Source organism: Phymastichus coffea, unplaced genomic scaffold, assembly GCF_024137745.1.
Source record: "Phymastichus coffea isolate CEN01 unplaced genomic scaffold, Cenicafe_Pcof_1.1 PCOF00044, whole genome shotgun sequence".
NCBI lineage: Eukaryota > Metazoa > Arthropoda > Insecta > Hymenoptera > Eulophidae > Phymastichus > Phymastichus coffea.
In genome coordinates, this window is record NW_026706855.1 from 217,817 (window position 1) to 230,826 (window position 13,010).

General features: G+C 43.8%; 2 protein-coding genes across 3 annotated transcripts; one reads left to right on the forward strand and one right to left on the reverse strand.

Moving 5' to 3' along the window:
* The first annotated feature begins 3,739 nt into the window (after positions 1-3,739).
* On the forward strand, positions 3,740-10,948 carry LOC131664540 (uncharacterized). Of its 2 annotated transcripts, none has more exons than XM_058935728.1 (7): positions 3,740-3,946; positions 5,678-6,008; positions 7,906-8,022; positions 8,774-8,867; positions 8,931-9,081; positions 9,211-9,339; positions 9,742-10,948. In XM_058935728.1, exons 2-7 carry the CDS (start codon positions 5,773-5,775, stop codon positions 10,038-10,040), a joined length of 1,026 nt encoding a protein of 341 aa, XP_058791711.1. In that variant the 5' UTR covers positions 3,740-3,946; positions 5,678-5,772; the 3' UTR covers positions 10,041-10,948. The 2 variants fall into 2 exon arrangements, with proteins under 2 accessions (XP_058791711.1, XP_058791712.1); XM_058935729.1 differs by lacking the exon at positions 3,740-3,946 and adding an exon at positions 4,053-4,402.
* Positions 10,949-11,017: 69 nt separating this feature from the next.
* LOC131664541 (tRNA methyltransferase 10 homolog A) lies at positions 11,018-12,349 on the reverse strand. The gene is made up of 5 exons (XM_058935730.1): positions 12,080-12,349; positions 11,693-12,002; positions 11,465-11,611; positions 11,281-11,386; positions 11,018-11,195 (listed from the first exon to the last, which is right to left on the reverse strand). Exons 1-5 carry the CDS (start codon positions 12,250-12,252, stop codon positions 11,032-11,034), a joined length of 900 nt encoding a protein of 299 aa, XP_058791713.1. The 5' UTR covers positions 12,253-12,349; the 3' UTR covers positions 11,018-11,031.
* Positions 12,350-13,010: the final 661 nt, after the last annotated feature.

Sequence of the window (13,010 nt, forward strand, 5' to 3'; positions counted from 1 at the left end):
GCCGGCGTTATTACGCTTGCGCAACTATACGTTTCTTGCCCGCGAATTTCAAACTTGTAAATATTATACCATGTGCACGTCGCATTGTTTCGGACATCTGCGTAAATGGAATTCAATAATTTGAAACAGTGCTAAGTAATTACGCATGATAATTGTATACATGAAATATATATGTAAAATGATTTAATTGTTGTCAAATCATTTGCTTCTTCCTGAGAATACGTTTTACGACTTCCTTTAAATTTATACAGGCAATCTAATTCGATTCGAATCACATCTTAATCGTCATTTTTGTCCATCGAAGATTTAAAGTTATTTCCCAACCAGTGTTGTAAATAAGAGCCGTGACAATTATGTAATTTTGGAATAGAATATAGAGTTTGTTTGACGCGGATAACGATGATATACAACTACTGGAAGCTAATAAATATCCACTACGTCTTTGCATTCATAAAGCAAAGCGAAAATACCGGAAACATCTGCTGAAAAAACGCGAGGCAGCCAGACGCGTTTTTCCATCCAGGGTTGGGTAACTCAATATGCTGCAATTTCGGTCACTGACGCTAGCATCGAGCATTCGAATGAAGCACGCGAGTACTTTACGCTTCAGAGGCGATGTATATGCGTGCTTACGGATTAAGTAATCAGACATAAAATTAAACGCAGTCGATTCAATTATTCAAAATCATTGAGGCGTTGAGTTGATAAGCGGTCGACGCTATGCAGCGCTCGAGACTGACCGTCGGACCTTGGGTCCCGTTTGACCGCTTTCTCTTTTCTTTCCTCCCATTTTTTTTTCATAACTCTTTCGTTTGACGAGTCCTATCGAGCACAGGATACTCTCTCACGCAGACCCTTTCCTTTTCGAAATTCCAGACAATTTCAAATCTTGCGAACGCCTCGCTCGCAATGCAGTTCCGCGCAAAGCACAATCTTCGTCGGCTCCGCGGAGAACGCGTTTAAACGCATTACGCACTCAGCATGTGTGTAGGGGGTTTTGACAAGCCAATTTCTGCGTCCCCGCTGGGCGCGCAATGGGCAGATATTTCTGCTTTCCCGAGCGGTTTCGTGCTTTCCTTCGCTTGTTTATCTGCGCCGAAAAAGCTGACGAACGGGAAAAAGGAAAAACGACGACGAGTCATATTTTTTGGTAAATTAAATAGAAGCAACTATATATATATATATATATATATATATAGAGAGAGAGAGAGAGAGAGAGAGAGAGAGAGAGAGAGAGAGAGAGAATAACGTCTCGGACGGAAAATCGGGGTCTGCGTGCTCGTACATGTACTTTCCGTACAAGGCGCTCTATAGATTTATGGAGGTCGCGCGTTTCGAGTGAAAGGTCCGAAAAGCGTGACAAAACGTCCTTGGGGTGTATACCCCCTTTTCCTTTTTGGCCTTTTCCACGCGCATATGTATATATGGCTATGTTTTTCGGAGGCTGTGCGCGACGCGCGAAGCACGTGACGCGCCGCGAGCGTTGCGCAATCGTGCACGAGGCATGGCTTTTTCTGCTGTGCTTCTCCCGCGAGAGATTCGATGGCTAAACGCGCCGTTCGCCATGTCGACGCGTGTCGTACAGAGTCGCCGGTCTGTGCGCAGGTGTAAGCGCTCGAAGGGAAGAGCCACCAGAGTTCTTTGACCGCGGCCAGCAAACTTTGGGGAGCGACGATCAATGCCAGCGATATCGATACATCAACAGGCGCAATCGTGACTCATCGCGCGCGTGCCGCGGACAAAGACGCTCCGAGCCAGTTCAACCGACCACGAATTCCCTTTATGAAAGATTAAAGCTCTCTCGCGCAGCCAATTTTAAAGGGCTCCGCAGACGATCGATACCCCAGGCGAGCGAGGCCCGCGGAGTCTCGCCTCGGGAGAGCCCTTCGCTGACGAACTGTCGAATGCCAGAAGACGGCGCACGCGGCGGCGAGTCTGGCGCAATTCCCTTCCGCTCGAGCAGCGCGCAGTTCTGCGTCACGCGGGGATGGGGTGGGGAGTCGGGGGGGGGGGGGCAGCAAACATCGTACGACGCGTTGTTGCCTTCGACTGTCGATTTAATTAGCGTCGTACGCTCGCGCTACCGTCCTTCGCGCCGATAACGAGCCACGAGCGTTCGTTCGCGCGGGTGCGCGTCGCGTTGCGGACAAATAGAGCCAAGCGGAAGTCGTCGCCGGGACTAAGAAACGCGTCGTAAAGCTTTCGGGCTGCGCTCGTGGGCGAGCTGCGTCGGTAGGTGTCGGATTGCTTGATTTCGCGAGATGACTCACCTTCTCGCCGACGAGCAATCCTCCGTAGTTTCGTTTTCTTTTATTTGCGTGTGCGTGTGCGCTTGCGCTCCGCTACGCAATCGCGACGGCAAAAATGCGAATGCACGCGGTATACTCGCCCCACGACGCATTCATCCGGCGGAGATAACGTCTGCTTATTATTAGTCACGTCTGACGACGTCACAATCACCTCGTGAATTCAGCGCGCTCGCGCGATAAACTTTTTCAGGCCAGATTTTCCAGCGGAATTCCCATCGCGCAATTTTCACCTGTCGGCTAACCTGCTCGGACAAATGTTTCTGCGTGAATTTGCATTGCTAACGATGAAACGATGTCGCGCGTCTCGCCTAAACGATCAACCTGTTTTCTCTAACTGCGTAGCTCATTTCCCAATTAACGATGGAGAGGAAATTCTCACTCCGCGTTAATTTATGTATGTATGCCTTCTTCGTTGTGGAAAGGTCAAGGTCGCACGGCTGTTTTTTTTCCTTTCCTGAAAAAAACGTGTTCTCCGAAAACAATTGTTCATTGTCGGATTGTGTATTCTCGTATTGTATATACACGATGGTCGGATGAATAATAATTGTCCGTGCGGACTGAAACGTCAATAGATATATATACAGGTGGGAAGGGCGATAAACGAACTTCACCCAATTTCAACGAAGTAGGCCAGACAGCGACGCGTGTTTACGTACACAGATCAGTAAACACAGCGCACCGATAACCAAAGACAATCTTCTCCGATCTCGAATGCTCACCTTCAGGCCGCAACTGCGGGCTCGATAAGGCAATGCCACTTCAATGGGCTCTTGGCATGATCGCGCGCGGAGAGCAAACACGCGCATCCAGGAAGGAGCGCGCAGCGTGAGCGCAGATAATCGCGAAGAAAGAAGAGAAAAAGAAAACGATATCGAGCGCTGACTGCGTGGCCTCGGCTTCGCGGCACATGCGTATTTTATATAAATCGTGACGTCACCGCGGACCTTCCAAGGTTCAACCGCAGCTTCTAAAATTTCAACGCGCTATCGTTCACGACGACGACCAGTAGATTAACAGGGAGCGAAATTATTAGCCGCGACGCACGAGCGAAAAGCGGCAATAGGAGCGCTCTATCGCTGAGATTTGGACGAAGCGAAGCTAATTTTTCGATCGATAATCCAAGCGAGGATCGCGATCCGCGATTCTGGAAAATCCAAAGGATTCGCGCAGAATGTGCTCTCGTGAGAATTCGTTTAAATGTTGGTTGGAAAGATTTGGGAAGCGCCAAAATATATATATTAGACATGTGTGTGCGCGCACATACACACACACAAATAGGGGTGCGAATGAGAAAAGAAACAAACTCAAAAACAACGCTTTCTCTCCGCGTTGGTTTGGGAAGAGCAAAAAAAGCGAGAGAGGGAGAAGGAGAAGACCACATGGTCATGCCGCTCGGCGGCGCCTGCTCCGCGCGACGACTCGCTACTGCAGTTTAGTACTCGGTGAGACACGGGCAAGCGCTCCGAGAGAGATACGGCTGCGATCTCGCCACGCTTGTGCTGTATATATCCCTTCCTTTTTTTCTGTTTGCTGAGTGTGTGCGAATACTCTGAGCGAGTCGTCTTCTCGTTGGCGTAGTGTCACAGTGCGTCCGATCTCGTCCATTGTCACAGGCGACGGAGAAACGAGAAACAAAGGTGTGTAGTTAGTTAGTGTGCGCGGTTAGCAATCACAGAAGTTAGACGACTGTTGTTTTTGTGTGCGTAGTGCGTCGTCGTCGTTGTCGACGGGTTGCGCGCGCGCGGATTCTCCGTCAAGCGTCACGTGTGGCGGATAGCGAGCTGCGTCGTCGTTTTTCAGAACGAAGCACAGGCGCGTCTCAAGTTTTGGAGAACAAAGGCTTTCTTTGGCTACTCGCAAAGCGAGAGGGAGAGAGAGGCGCTAACCCAGCAACACACATACACAGCGAGAGAGAGAAAGAGAGAGAGAGTGGCGTCAGCTGATACAACGCTGTGTTGTATATGTGTGCGCGAGTGTGTGGGAGTGACGCGCATACTAGGCTGGACTTTTAAATTTAGCAAGGTGCACACGACATCGAGTCCAGGCGTCGTTTTCAACGGCGCTCGATAGCTGTACAGACCGAACCACGGGATGTGCGTAGATTTTTCCTCCCCGCGTGTCACGCGCGTATGCAAATATCTTTGTTATTTTTTTTTAGTTTGTTAATCACGCCGAGTGAAAAAGCGAGAAATAAAAAAGTTCGCGGTTACGTAATACCGTTGAACTCACAAGGCGCGCGCGCGCGCGCGGTTGTGTTACTTTGCATTTATTAAAATATCAGTTTTTTCTTTTCTGTGTATTATCGCAACAACGTAGCATTTTCTAATTCTTTTCGCAACGATCGTGTAAAAGTTTGACTTAAGGATGCGAGTGAGAGATTTACGTGCGTGTGTTTACCTTTTCGTGTAGGTATATATATGCATGTTTCGATTGTGTAGAATGCGGCTGCTCGTTGCGCGCCATTCTTTTTTAAAAGCTTTTACCTTGACGAGCCTATTTCTCAAAACACGTATATACCCTGCGACGTGCGTTTTAATATCCTCTCGTTCTGTAATCGCATTTCGTACGCGTTAATCGATGAAGTTTCACTCCCGTGAAAATTCGAATATGCGAAATTTCCGGCTATTCGGTATTTGAGGAAGTCTCGCCGCGGCAGTCGTTCGCTCGCGATTTTTGCCATTCCGCCGGCCGGCAATAAAGGTGTCGCGTTAAAATTCGCAATACTCGCGACAACGGCGACGATCCTTTTCACGAATGTTCCTCGACAAGGAGTAATCCGACCTCTTGTTCATTGGAAAGACAGACTGGCGAGAGAGTGTGGCACTACGGGTGTCGACGACGGAGGCTCGAGATCAAAGCCGGAGGCTCGTCGCGTTGCACTTGAGACGCAATCGCGCGTGCCTTTTGCTACGAGTGATGATAGATTGCCATGCGGATGAATTGCGAGAGACGCAGAGCGTTATCGTTCTCGTTGAAGATTAATCGATTGTTTGCGCGCGCGCGCGAGCTCACGAGCGCGCCGTGTCGTTCGTTCGCCTAGAGTGCTCGGCGCTTTCTCGTGGAGCTTCGTTCGGCGAGCTTGGAGTTGCTTGCGCAAGGCGACGCGCACAGAACGCGAAGAAAGTGAAAATGATCCGCGAGCGCGCGGGACGGAAGTGCTCGTACGCAGCGCAGAGGATTGATACTCGTCGATGGATCGGCTGCAGTCGCCGAGGCGATTAAATTTAACGCGAGAGTCAGTCGCGAATTGGATGTAGGCCAGTCGGCGTCACGCGGCTTTTTCATTGAAAAAGCGCGCTGGTGAAAGAGTGCGACATTGCGCGTCCGAAAATACAACTCGCCCAGCGAACTTTCCGCTCGTTTCGCAGGTGCCGCGAAGCAAGCAGCGTGTCATGGTAAGGCGAGGCTAGCGACAGGCGACGAGGGAAGAAGAAGCAGGAGCGCTGTCCGTTGGTAGGCGAGGATGGAGCGGCTGTCGAGATTGCTGGCCAACTACTGGCCGGGTTGCGAGGCGCGCAGACTGGAGGCCGAGCGCAAAGCACGCGAACTGCAGGAGCAGGAGGCGCGCCAGAGGAGACTGAGCCGGTGCCAGTGCGCGCTGGTGATGGTCGTCAGGCAGTACTACGACGCTCTGGCGACGGCGCTTCGCGGCGAAGAGAAGTGCGTCTCCAGCGTCGTCGTCTTCAACGTCATATTCTGGTTGGTATAATCGCGCGGCATCAACAAGTGCGACAGGTCAAGGGCTTGGCAGCTGCGATATCGATCCTCCTGCTCCCATTCACACCGGCCCTTCCGCGGCCCACCGCGCTCCTCGTTTTACGAGCTGAGCTTCCGCACGCGCACCTTCTAGAATGCCAATTTATCGAACGCTCTTTCTAGCTCGCCAACCGCGATCGACTCGTAATTGCAATCAGATCGTCGTCGCTCTACCGTTATCCAACGAAAAATGGGCGTTGCCTCGCAAGGCATAACTGTGTCAGCGTAGCAAAATCTAACGTTAATTGACGCGCTATAAACGCTCCTCTGCTCGCAATTGCTTTCGACTGACGGACCGTTCGTCCATGCGGTATCGGAGACTCGCGCTCGGCAATTACCGGCCGAACCACGGCTTTTCTCCGCCTCGGCGGTGGTCTCCGTTTGCGGACGCTTGTTCCTTTCAGGCCCCTCGCGAGTACGCGTCCAACAATTGCATCATCCACGAAGAATACGCAAAGCACATTTCTCAGTCGCGCTGGAGATTCCGATCGAGCGAAAAGATTGTCTTCTTTTTCTCCTCGCTTCTTCGACTCGACGAGATCGAAAGTAAACGCGCCTCGTGTTTGAGCGAGCCTCTAAGGCGCTATAAAATCCTTGAATTCGCCGTTTCCATTTTCCTCGCGACACGGCCTGGCTCGGCGTGAGTGCGACAAAAAGTGCAGATTCGCGTTTTTTTTTTTTTTTTGTGGTTTTTTTTCTTAGTGCGCGGCTCTTGAAAAAAAAGAGAAGGAGAGCGAGAAGCTTCAATAAAGTACAATGGACTAAATCAGCAAGTCGCGGCGAGTGGATGATCGAAATATTTCGACGGTTTTTTTGTTTCGTTTTTTTTGTTTTCCTTTTATCGACGGTAGGCGTCTGTATATAAGCGCCGACCTTGATTCAACCGCGTCAGAGCGGAGAGATAATTCCCGACTGAGAATTCGATTGAGGATTCGCGATTGATAGGCCACTCGCGCGTGTATAACTTGATATACAGGCGGACTATTGTTTTCAATGCTGATATCTTCCGGTCACGTGGAACTAGATACCTCGGTTAACTCATTTTATCGTCTTTATTCCTTTTTTTTCCCTTTATCTTCTTTCTTTTTCTTTCCGTTGCGTATCACTTGTGGTATTTCTTTGTTGATTTCGATTGCTTTTGTTATTTTTTAACGTAATTTTGGGTTCGGAACGATATTGAGGACGACAAACATTTGTCATACTTTAAATTGTTGCGTGAGCTCGCATTATAACTCGTGATTTTCAAGCGGAATCATACTCGAGTACGATGACGATGTAGTTTGCATAATTTCAAAACTATTGAGGTTGAAAATCTTCGAACTGAGGACTACGTGTAATTTCGAACCAAAACAAATACGTAGCTACGTTCCAACGATAAAATTGAAACAAAATCATGTTGCGGTCTGCGTTTATTTTCACTCTCGAGAAACCACGGCAATTGGCGAATTAATTCGATCCCAAGATGATCCAGATGTAGGGTATCATTCGCGAGGCACAGCGCTAAAGCAAACAAACGGGAGAAAAGGAAAAAAATGCAAAACCGGGCGCGCTCCGTCGCGAAAGAAAGTATTTCGGGATGGCCCTCGATAACGGACCAAACGAACAATCGCGTAAGCAGACGCAAATCTATCGTCGTGGGCGAACGGCCGAGAAAACGCGAGTCCAAGAAAAGCGTGCCCGAAGCGCGGCGAGTGATGCGCAGATTTTCTCCGCTGAGCCAGCCTCGCCGAGGGAAATCAAAGCGGCCGTCGCAAAGTTTAATAATCGCGCGCGGCTGCCCGTGAACGCGCGCTGTCGGTCGGTCTCGCAATTACGATCGGTGCATATCTGCGTTTTACAGGGGATTCATGGCTCTCGAAGTGCGAGGCATCTTAGCGGCCAGCAGTGCCGCTCTTGCCTTGGCCATCGCTTACGGCCGACTGGAGAACTCCGATGACCTAGAATTCACCGCTCGAATGTAAGTTGAAAGCTTCTATTTGGCTTTTTTTGTCTTCTTCTTCTTCTTCTTCTTTCCCCCGTGTCAGTCTTCGCTGATTTAGCCTGCACTCTAGCGAACGTTTCACTTTGTAAAACTTAATGCGCGGATTATATATGCCGAGGCTATCTCTTGTGAGCAAATATGAGGCATGTTTGTGTGTAAATAGACTTGTTTTTAGTTTAATCGCAGATTGTTTTTCTTTTCCCTCATTGCGAAATTTTTATAGCACGTCGATATTTCAATGCCTCGTGCAAAAGCTCACTTCAACGCTCATAACTTTTGCGGTTATTTTTTTGTTTTTGGTATTCTTCAAATAATTCGTTTACGCTAAAGTTCATGGGTCACGTGATTTTCATATTTTTATTTTCACGTAAAAATTGTTGTCGTGGAAATTCCGATCAACGTCTTCAAATTGCGATGTGATTAGAAAATGTTCAATTACCGGCTGTCCAAGGTGCGTTTTTCTGAAAAACAAAATGAAAAGATCTCAGCCGAAGGTCGCCTTTGGAGCAAAGAATATTCAGCGCGCATTCCTTAAGCAAAAATAATTGGCAAAAATAAATCAAGCAAAACGACAGCAAAAGAACCCAAATAAATAGCAGTGATCTTACAAATAGAGCTCTCGCGCGAATGAAAAATAGAAAAAAAGGAGGTAAATTTAACGTATCTCGATCGTGTGTAACGCCGGGCAAATATTTAAATAGAGAAAAAAAAACAATCTTCCTTGCAGGTCGCAGTCAGCGGCGCAGCTCGAAAAATTCATGAAGCACGTCAAATGGCTGTGGGACTACGTGCGCGAGGTGTACCAGGAGCAGCCACGAGCGGTAAGTTTGCTAAACGCAACGCAAACATTACTCAATTGATTAACGACGTTCTTTGCTTCGCAGTTTTGTGTGATGCTGCTGTCCCTCGTGTTCGTCACGTGGTTCATCGCACGCACCCTCGGCAATATTCTCTTTGCCTACGTTGTGTGCATGACGTTCTTAATCGCACCCACGCTCGTGCATCGGTTTTACAGTGACGAGCTGTACAGTAAAGGTGAGGCATTCGCGACTTATATCCTGATATTCAAGCTTGAAATTCCTGTCTCCCGAGTCCCGACATACGTAATCTTCATTGATATACAGAACATCACGTGACAAAGTTGTATATTTCTTCTTCTGATAGAATGGGATAGTGAGATCGAAGAATTTTTACCAGCGGTAACGGAGGACAATCTTCAAGTATTAAAACGAGCTGGTGAAACAGGTGATCATTCGCCAACACCACCGAGTTCAGGCTCTGAACCGTCTCCTGGTAAATTATTTTTGTTTCAATATTTCTGCATTAAAAAAATAACATGTCATTGTCAGTGTTTCAAATATTATTGCATATTACACTTCGAGAAAAAATATGTTATCAACTTTTTCTTTTCCTCTGCCAGTTAAATATAAAACTATCATGTAAATAACCGTTATGGAGTTGATTAATGTCGTATTAAAATTAATACAAAAAAATTTTATCTTAAAACTTTTTCCCAAAGTTTTTTATCGAAAAAAGCTTTTTAACAACTTTGAAGTAACTGCAATTTCATTGATTCAATCAGTCAATATTGAAAGCGTACGTTCGGTTACAGAAGTTTTCTAATTTTACTTCCGTACTTGTCGATCAGTATTTTCTTCACCTTTATTAACGATTCTTCTATTTTTTTTTCTATAGCATATCACTTCGACGAGGAACTCGTAGGCTTGAGAATGCCAGCACATGATGACGGCAGTATAGACGGCCTGGAATTATCGGAATTGGAGTTAAGCAGCGTTGACACCGATATCGACGGTATCCGATTTAAAAGCGGTCCTTTCCAACGTGAGAGCAGCAGTTCCTCATCGGATGATGAAGTTGATCTTCGAATAAATCCAAAAAAACTCGCTGAGATCGTCGATACCGGCGAGGATAGCGAAGAAAGCGAGTTCGAGATCATCGACAGTCGTGAATTAGCCAACATCAAGAACGTATGATGAAATGTTGGCCGATGAACGCTGTGCTGCGAACACATCGTGAGATTCAATCAATAATAATTGTTGTTCCGGCACTATCAATGGAGAGCGCGCGAGTCTGTGTATAACAAAACAAAAAAAAGGAAAAAAAAATTTGTGGGATTCTATAATAGGCCGTCGATCAATCTGTGTAAAATGTACCTGGCTTTGTTCGCCGACGCCTGTAGGTGTCTTTTACTGCTTTTTTTTGTGAAAAAGAGAAAAAGAAAGAAAAAGTCGCGACGTGTCGTGTTTTATCTCTGCAAAGCACTTACTCTCACCGATGTGTATGACGTTCCCAATTTTCTATGTCCTCGTCTACCCTTTACTTCTTTCTTACGTATGTACCTATCACGTACGTATGCCTTTATGAATGTTTTTTGATTTTATCTTTTTTTTCTCATTAATTGATCATGCGTTTTACGACAAAACTATGAAATTTTATTGTGGAAAGAGTACTACGTTTTTTGATTGACTTATTTTCTAGAATTTATTATATTTAAAATTATGAAACGATTCGATATAATCAACTACGTTTTCTGCGAAGTTATAACGATTTTATTTTAACGCTTAAATTTTTCATACAGAAACTTTCGTGTGACGGGGAGCAACAAAACACATGTTGCTTACTTTCTGCAGCAAGTCTGTAGTACTGAACGCGGATAGATCAAATTTATTTATTTATGTATAAACATACATACCTATTTAGTTACATAAGTAGCATAATCGTATTTAATATTTTTAAGATTACAAGAAAAAAACAATAAACCGTATGTACAGTTCTGTCGTACACTCGAATACCAATGCAAACAGAAAAAAAAACATTCAACATATTTATGTAACAAGAGTGTGTGTCATAAAAATCAACTCAGACAAATAGGTTCAAGATCCATTCGAATAAAAATCAATTTAAAAAATATTTGTCATTTTCTTTACAAGAATTCTCTCAAAATCCTTAAGTTGCTAACTCGTTTCAGTTTTTTTTTTGTTCTGCTTCTGTTTCAGTCTGTGACTCATTCGAATTCGTCGTGTCAACGTCAGCAGGAACAAGTTGGGCATTTTTACGCTCTGGCAAAACTTGTAAAAAAGCTTCTTGCCAAGTCTTTCCTTCTGTTACTTTTAGAATAATCTCAAAAACTAAAAGAACATAATTTTTTAAATAATACTAAATTATGATATTGGAATGAATTTAATTATACTTTGTAAAATTTTCTTTACTAACCATGATCAACAGTTAATACTTTTCTTGCTTTCATTTGTAGAAACTTGTCTAATGGTAATCTCCCATGTTTTAAGCTATTTTCAACAGCTAACTTATGGCATAAACCCTACAAAAATATTCCTATTACAACGATTTTTAATACTCAAATTATAAACGCAGATTATTGACAATAATTGAAACTCACTTTATGTTGATTGTGATCAACTAGTCCACCAATCACATAAATGTGATCATGATTCAATTCCTCAACTACATTTTCAGATTCACTTGTCAAATAGACTAATTTATCTTTTGGAAAAACATTTAGGTAACTTTCTGAATGAAATTTCACCTAAAAAATATCACAATAGAATTAGTTCTTCAGAATTCCTTTAATAAAAGTGAAATTTTTATTTTTTAGTTTATTACTCACATCCCAATGTTCATATCCATTATGCTTACCCATTTCTTCAAACGACTTTCCTTCAAAACTACACAAAGAAAACTGTACAGGAGCAACTGCTCTTCTATTTAAAGTATAGCACCTTAATATTTGTTTGATCAATTTAGCAATATCTTTACTAATCATGTGATTATCAAATGATAAATCAATCGTCACATTTAATTTGCATGGGCTGTCAGCCATCGTACACATTTTCAAAAACTTTCTCGATGGTCCTAAATCTAAATTGTGAGCTCTGGCAAACGCTCTTTTTTCTTTTGCTTTTGCTCTCTCTTTCAACCTAAAAATGTATTTTATCAAATCTGTTTCTGTTGGAAATCTACTTAACAAATCGCTATTATTAAAAACAACAAATACCTCTTTTCTGGCTTTAATTTGAGCCATTTTTCACGCTTTTTTATTTTTTTTAACTGACGTTTACTCAATGTTATCCCTGAAATAGGATGTGTACTTTGTTCTAAACTTAATATAGGTTCAGTATTATTCAAACATTTTTCATTTTTCATTGAATCGGAATTATTATTTTCCATATTTTCTATGTTACATATGAGTATAAAAATCTTTGTATAAATATAATTGTTTTTAATATTTTAACGCATTCTTCAGAAAACACAACCTAAATCACAACACTTGTCGACTGCTAAAGTCCAATATATATATTCCGAACTTGCACGCATTGGTTGTGTTTTTGAGCAGATAGAAAAGGAACTAGAAAACTCTAAAGATAAATGGCGACGGATTCATAAGGAAATTACTAGTCAGAGAATTTGAAGTGTTATGGAAGTAAAATTGTAATTTAGTTAATACGTATCGTAATTTTTTGAACAAATGCAATACATAAATACGTTTGAATTAATATTTTTGAAATGAAATAAAAACTCGTCTATCGTTTTGGAAAAATTAAGAAAATCAAATACACCACAAAGTCGCACCATCCGTTTGATAAAATTTTTTTTAATTTTACACGCATAAATAATAGAAAGAGAAATTTCCTTGGGGTGTTTTTCTTTATTCGATGAAATCCTGCATGATAGCAAATGTGTGAGTACCTTTTTATTTATCCAAAAATGTATTCAAAACAATCGCTATATTTGTCATAGAAGTACGCAGTTTATTTTTACACCATTGAATAGGTAAAACCCCCTATCCAGAAGATTCATTATCATCCAATTATCGAAGCTATTACCGTAACAATGACACAATTCAGCTTTCTGTGCTGTTATTTTCGGAGATCTAAATTTGTCAACAAATACCCTAAAAGGTAAAGAAGCGTCGAACACTAATCTCA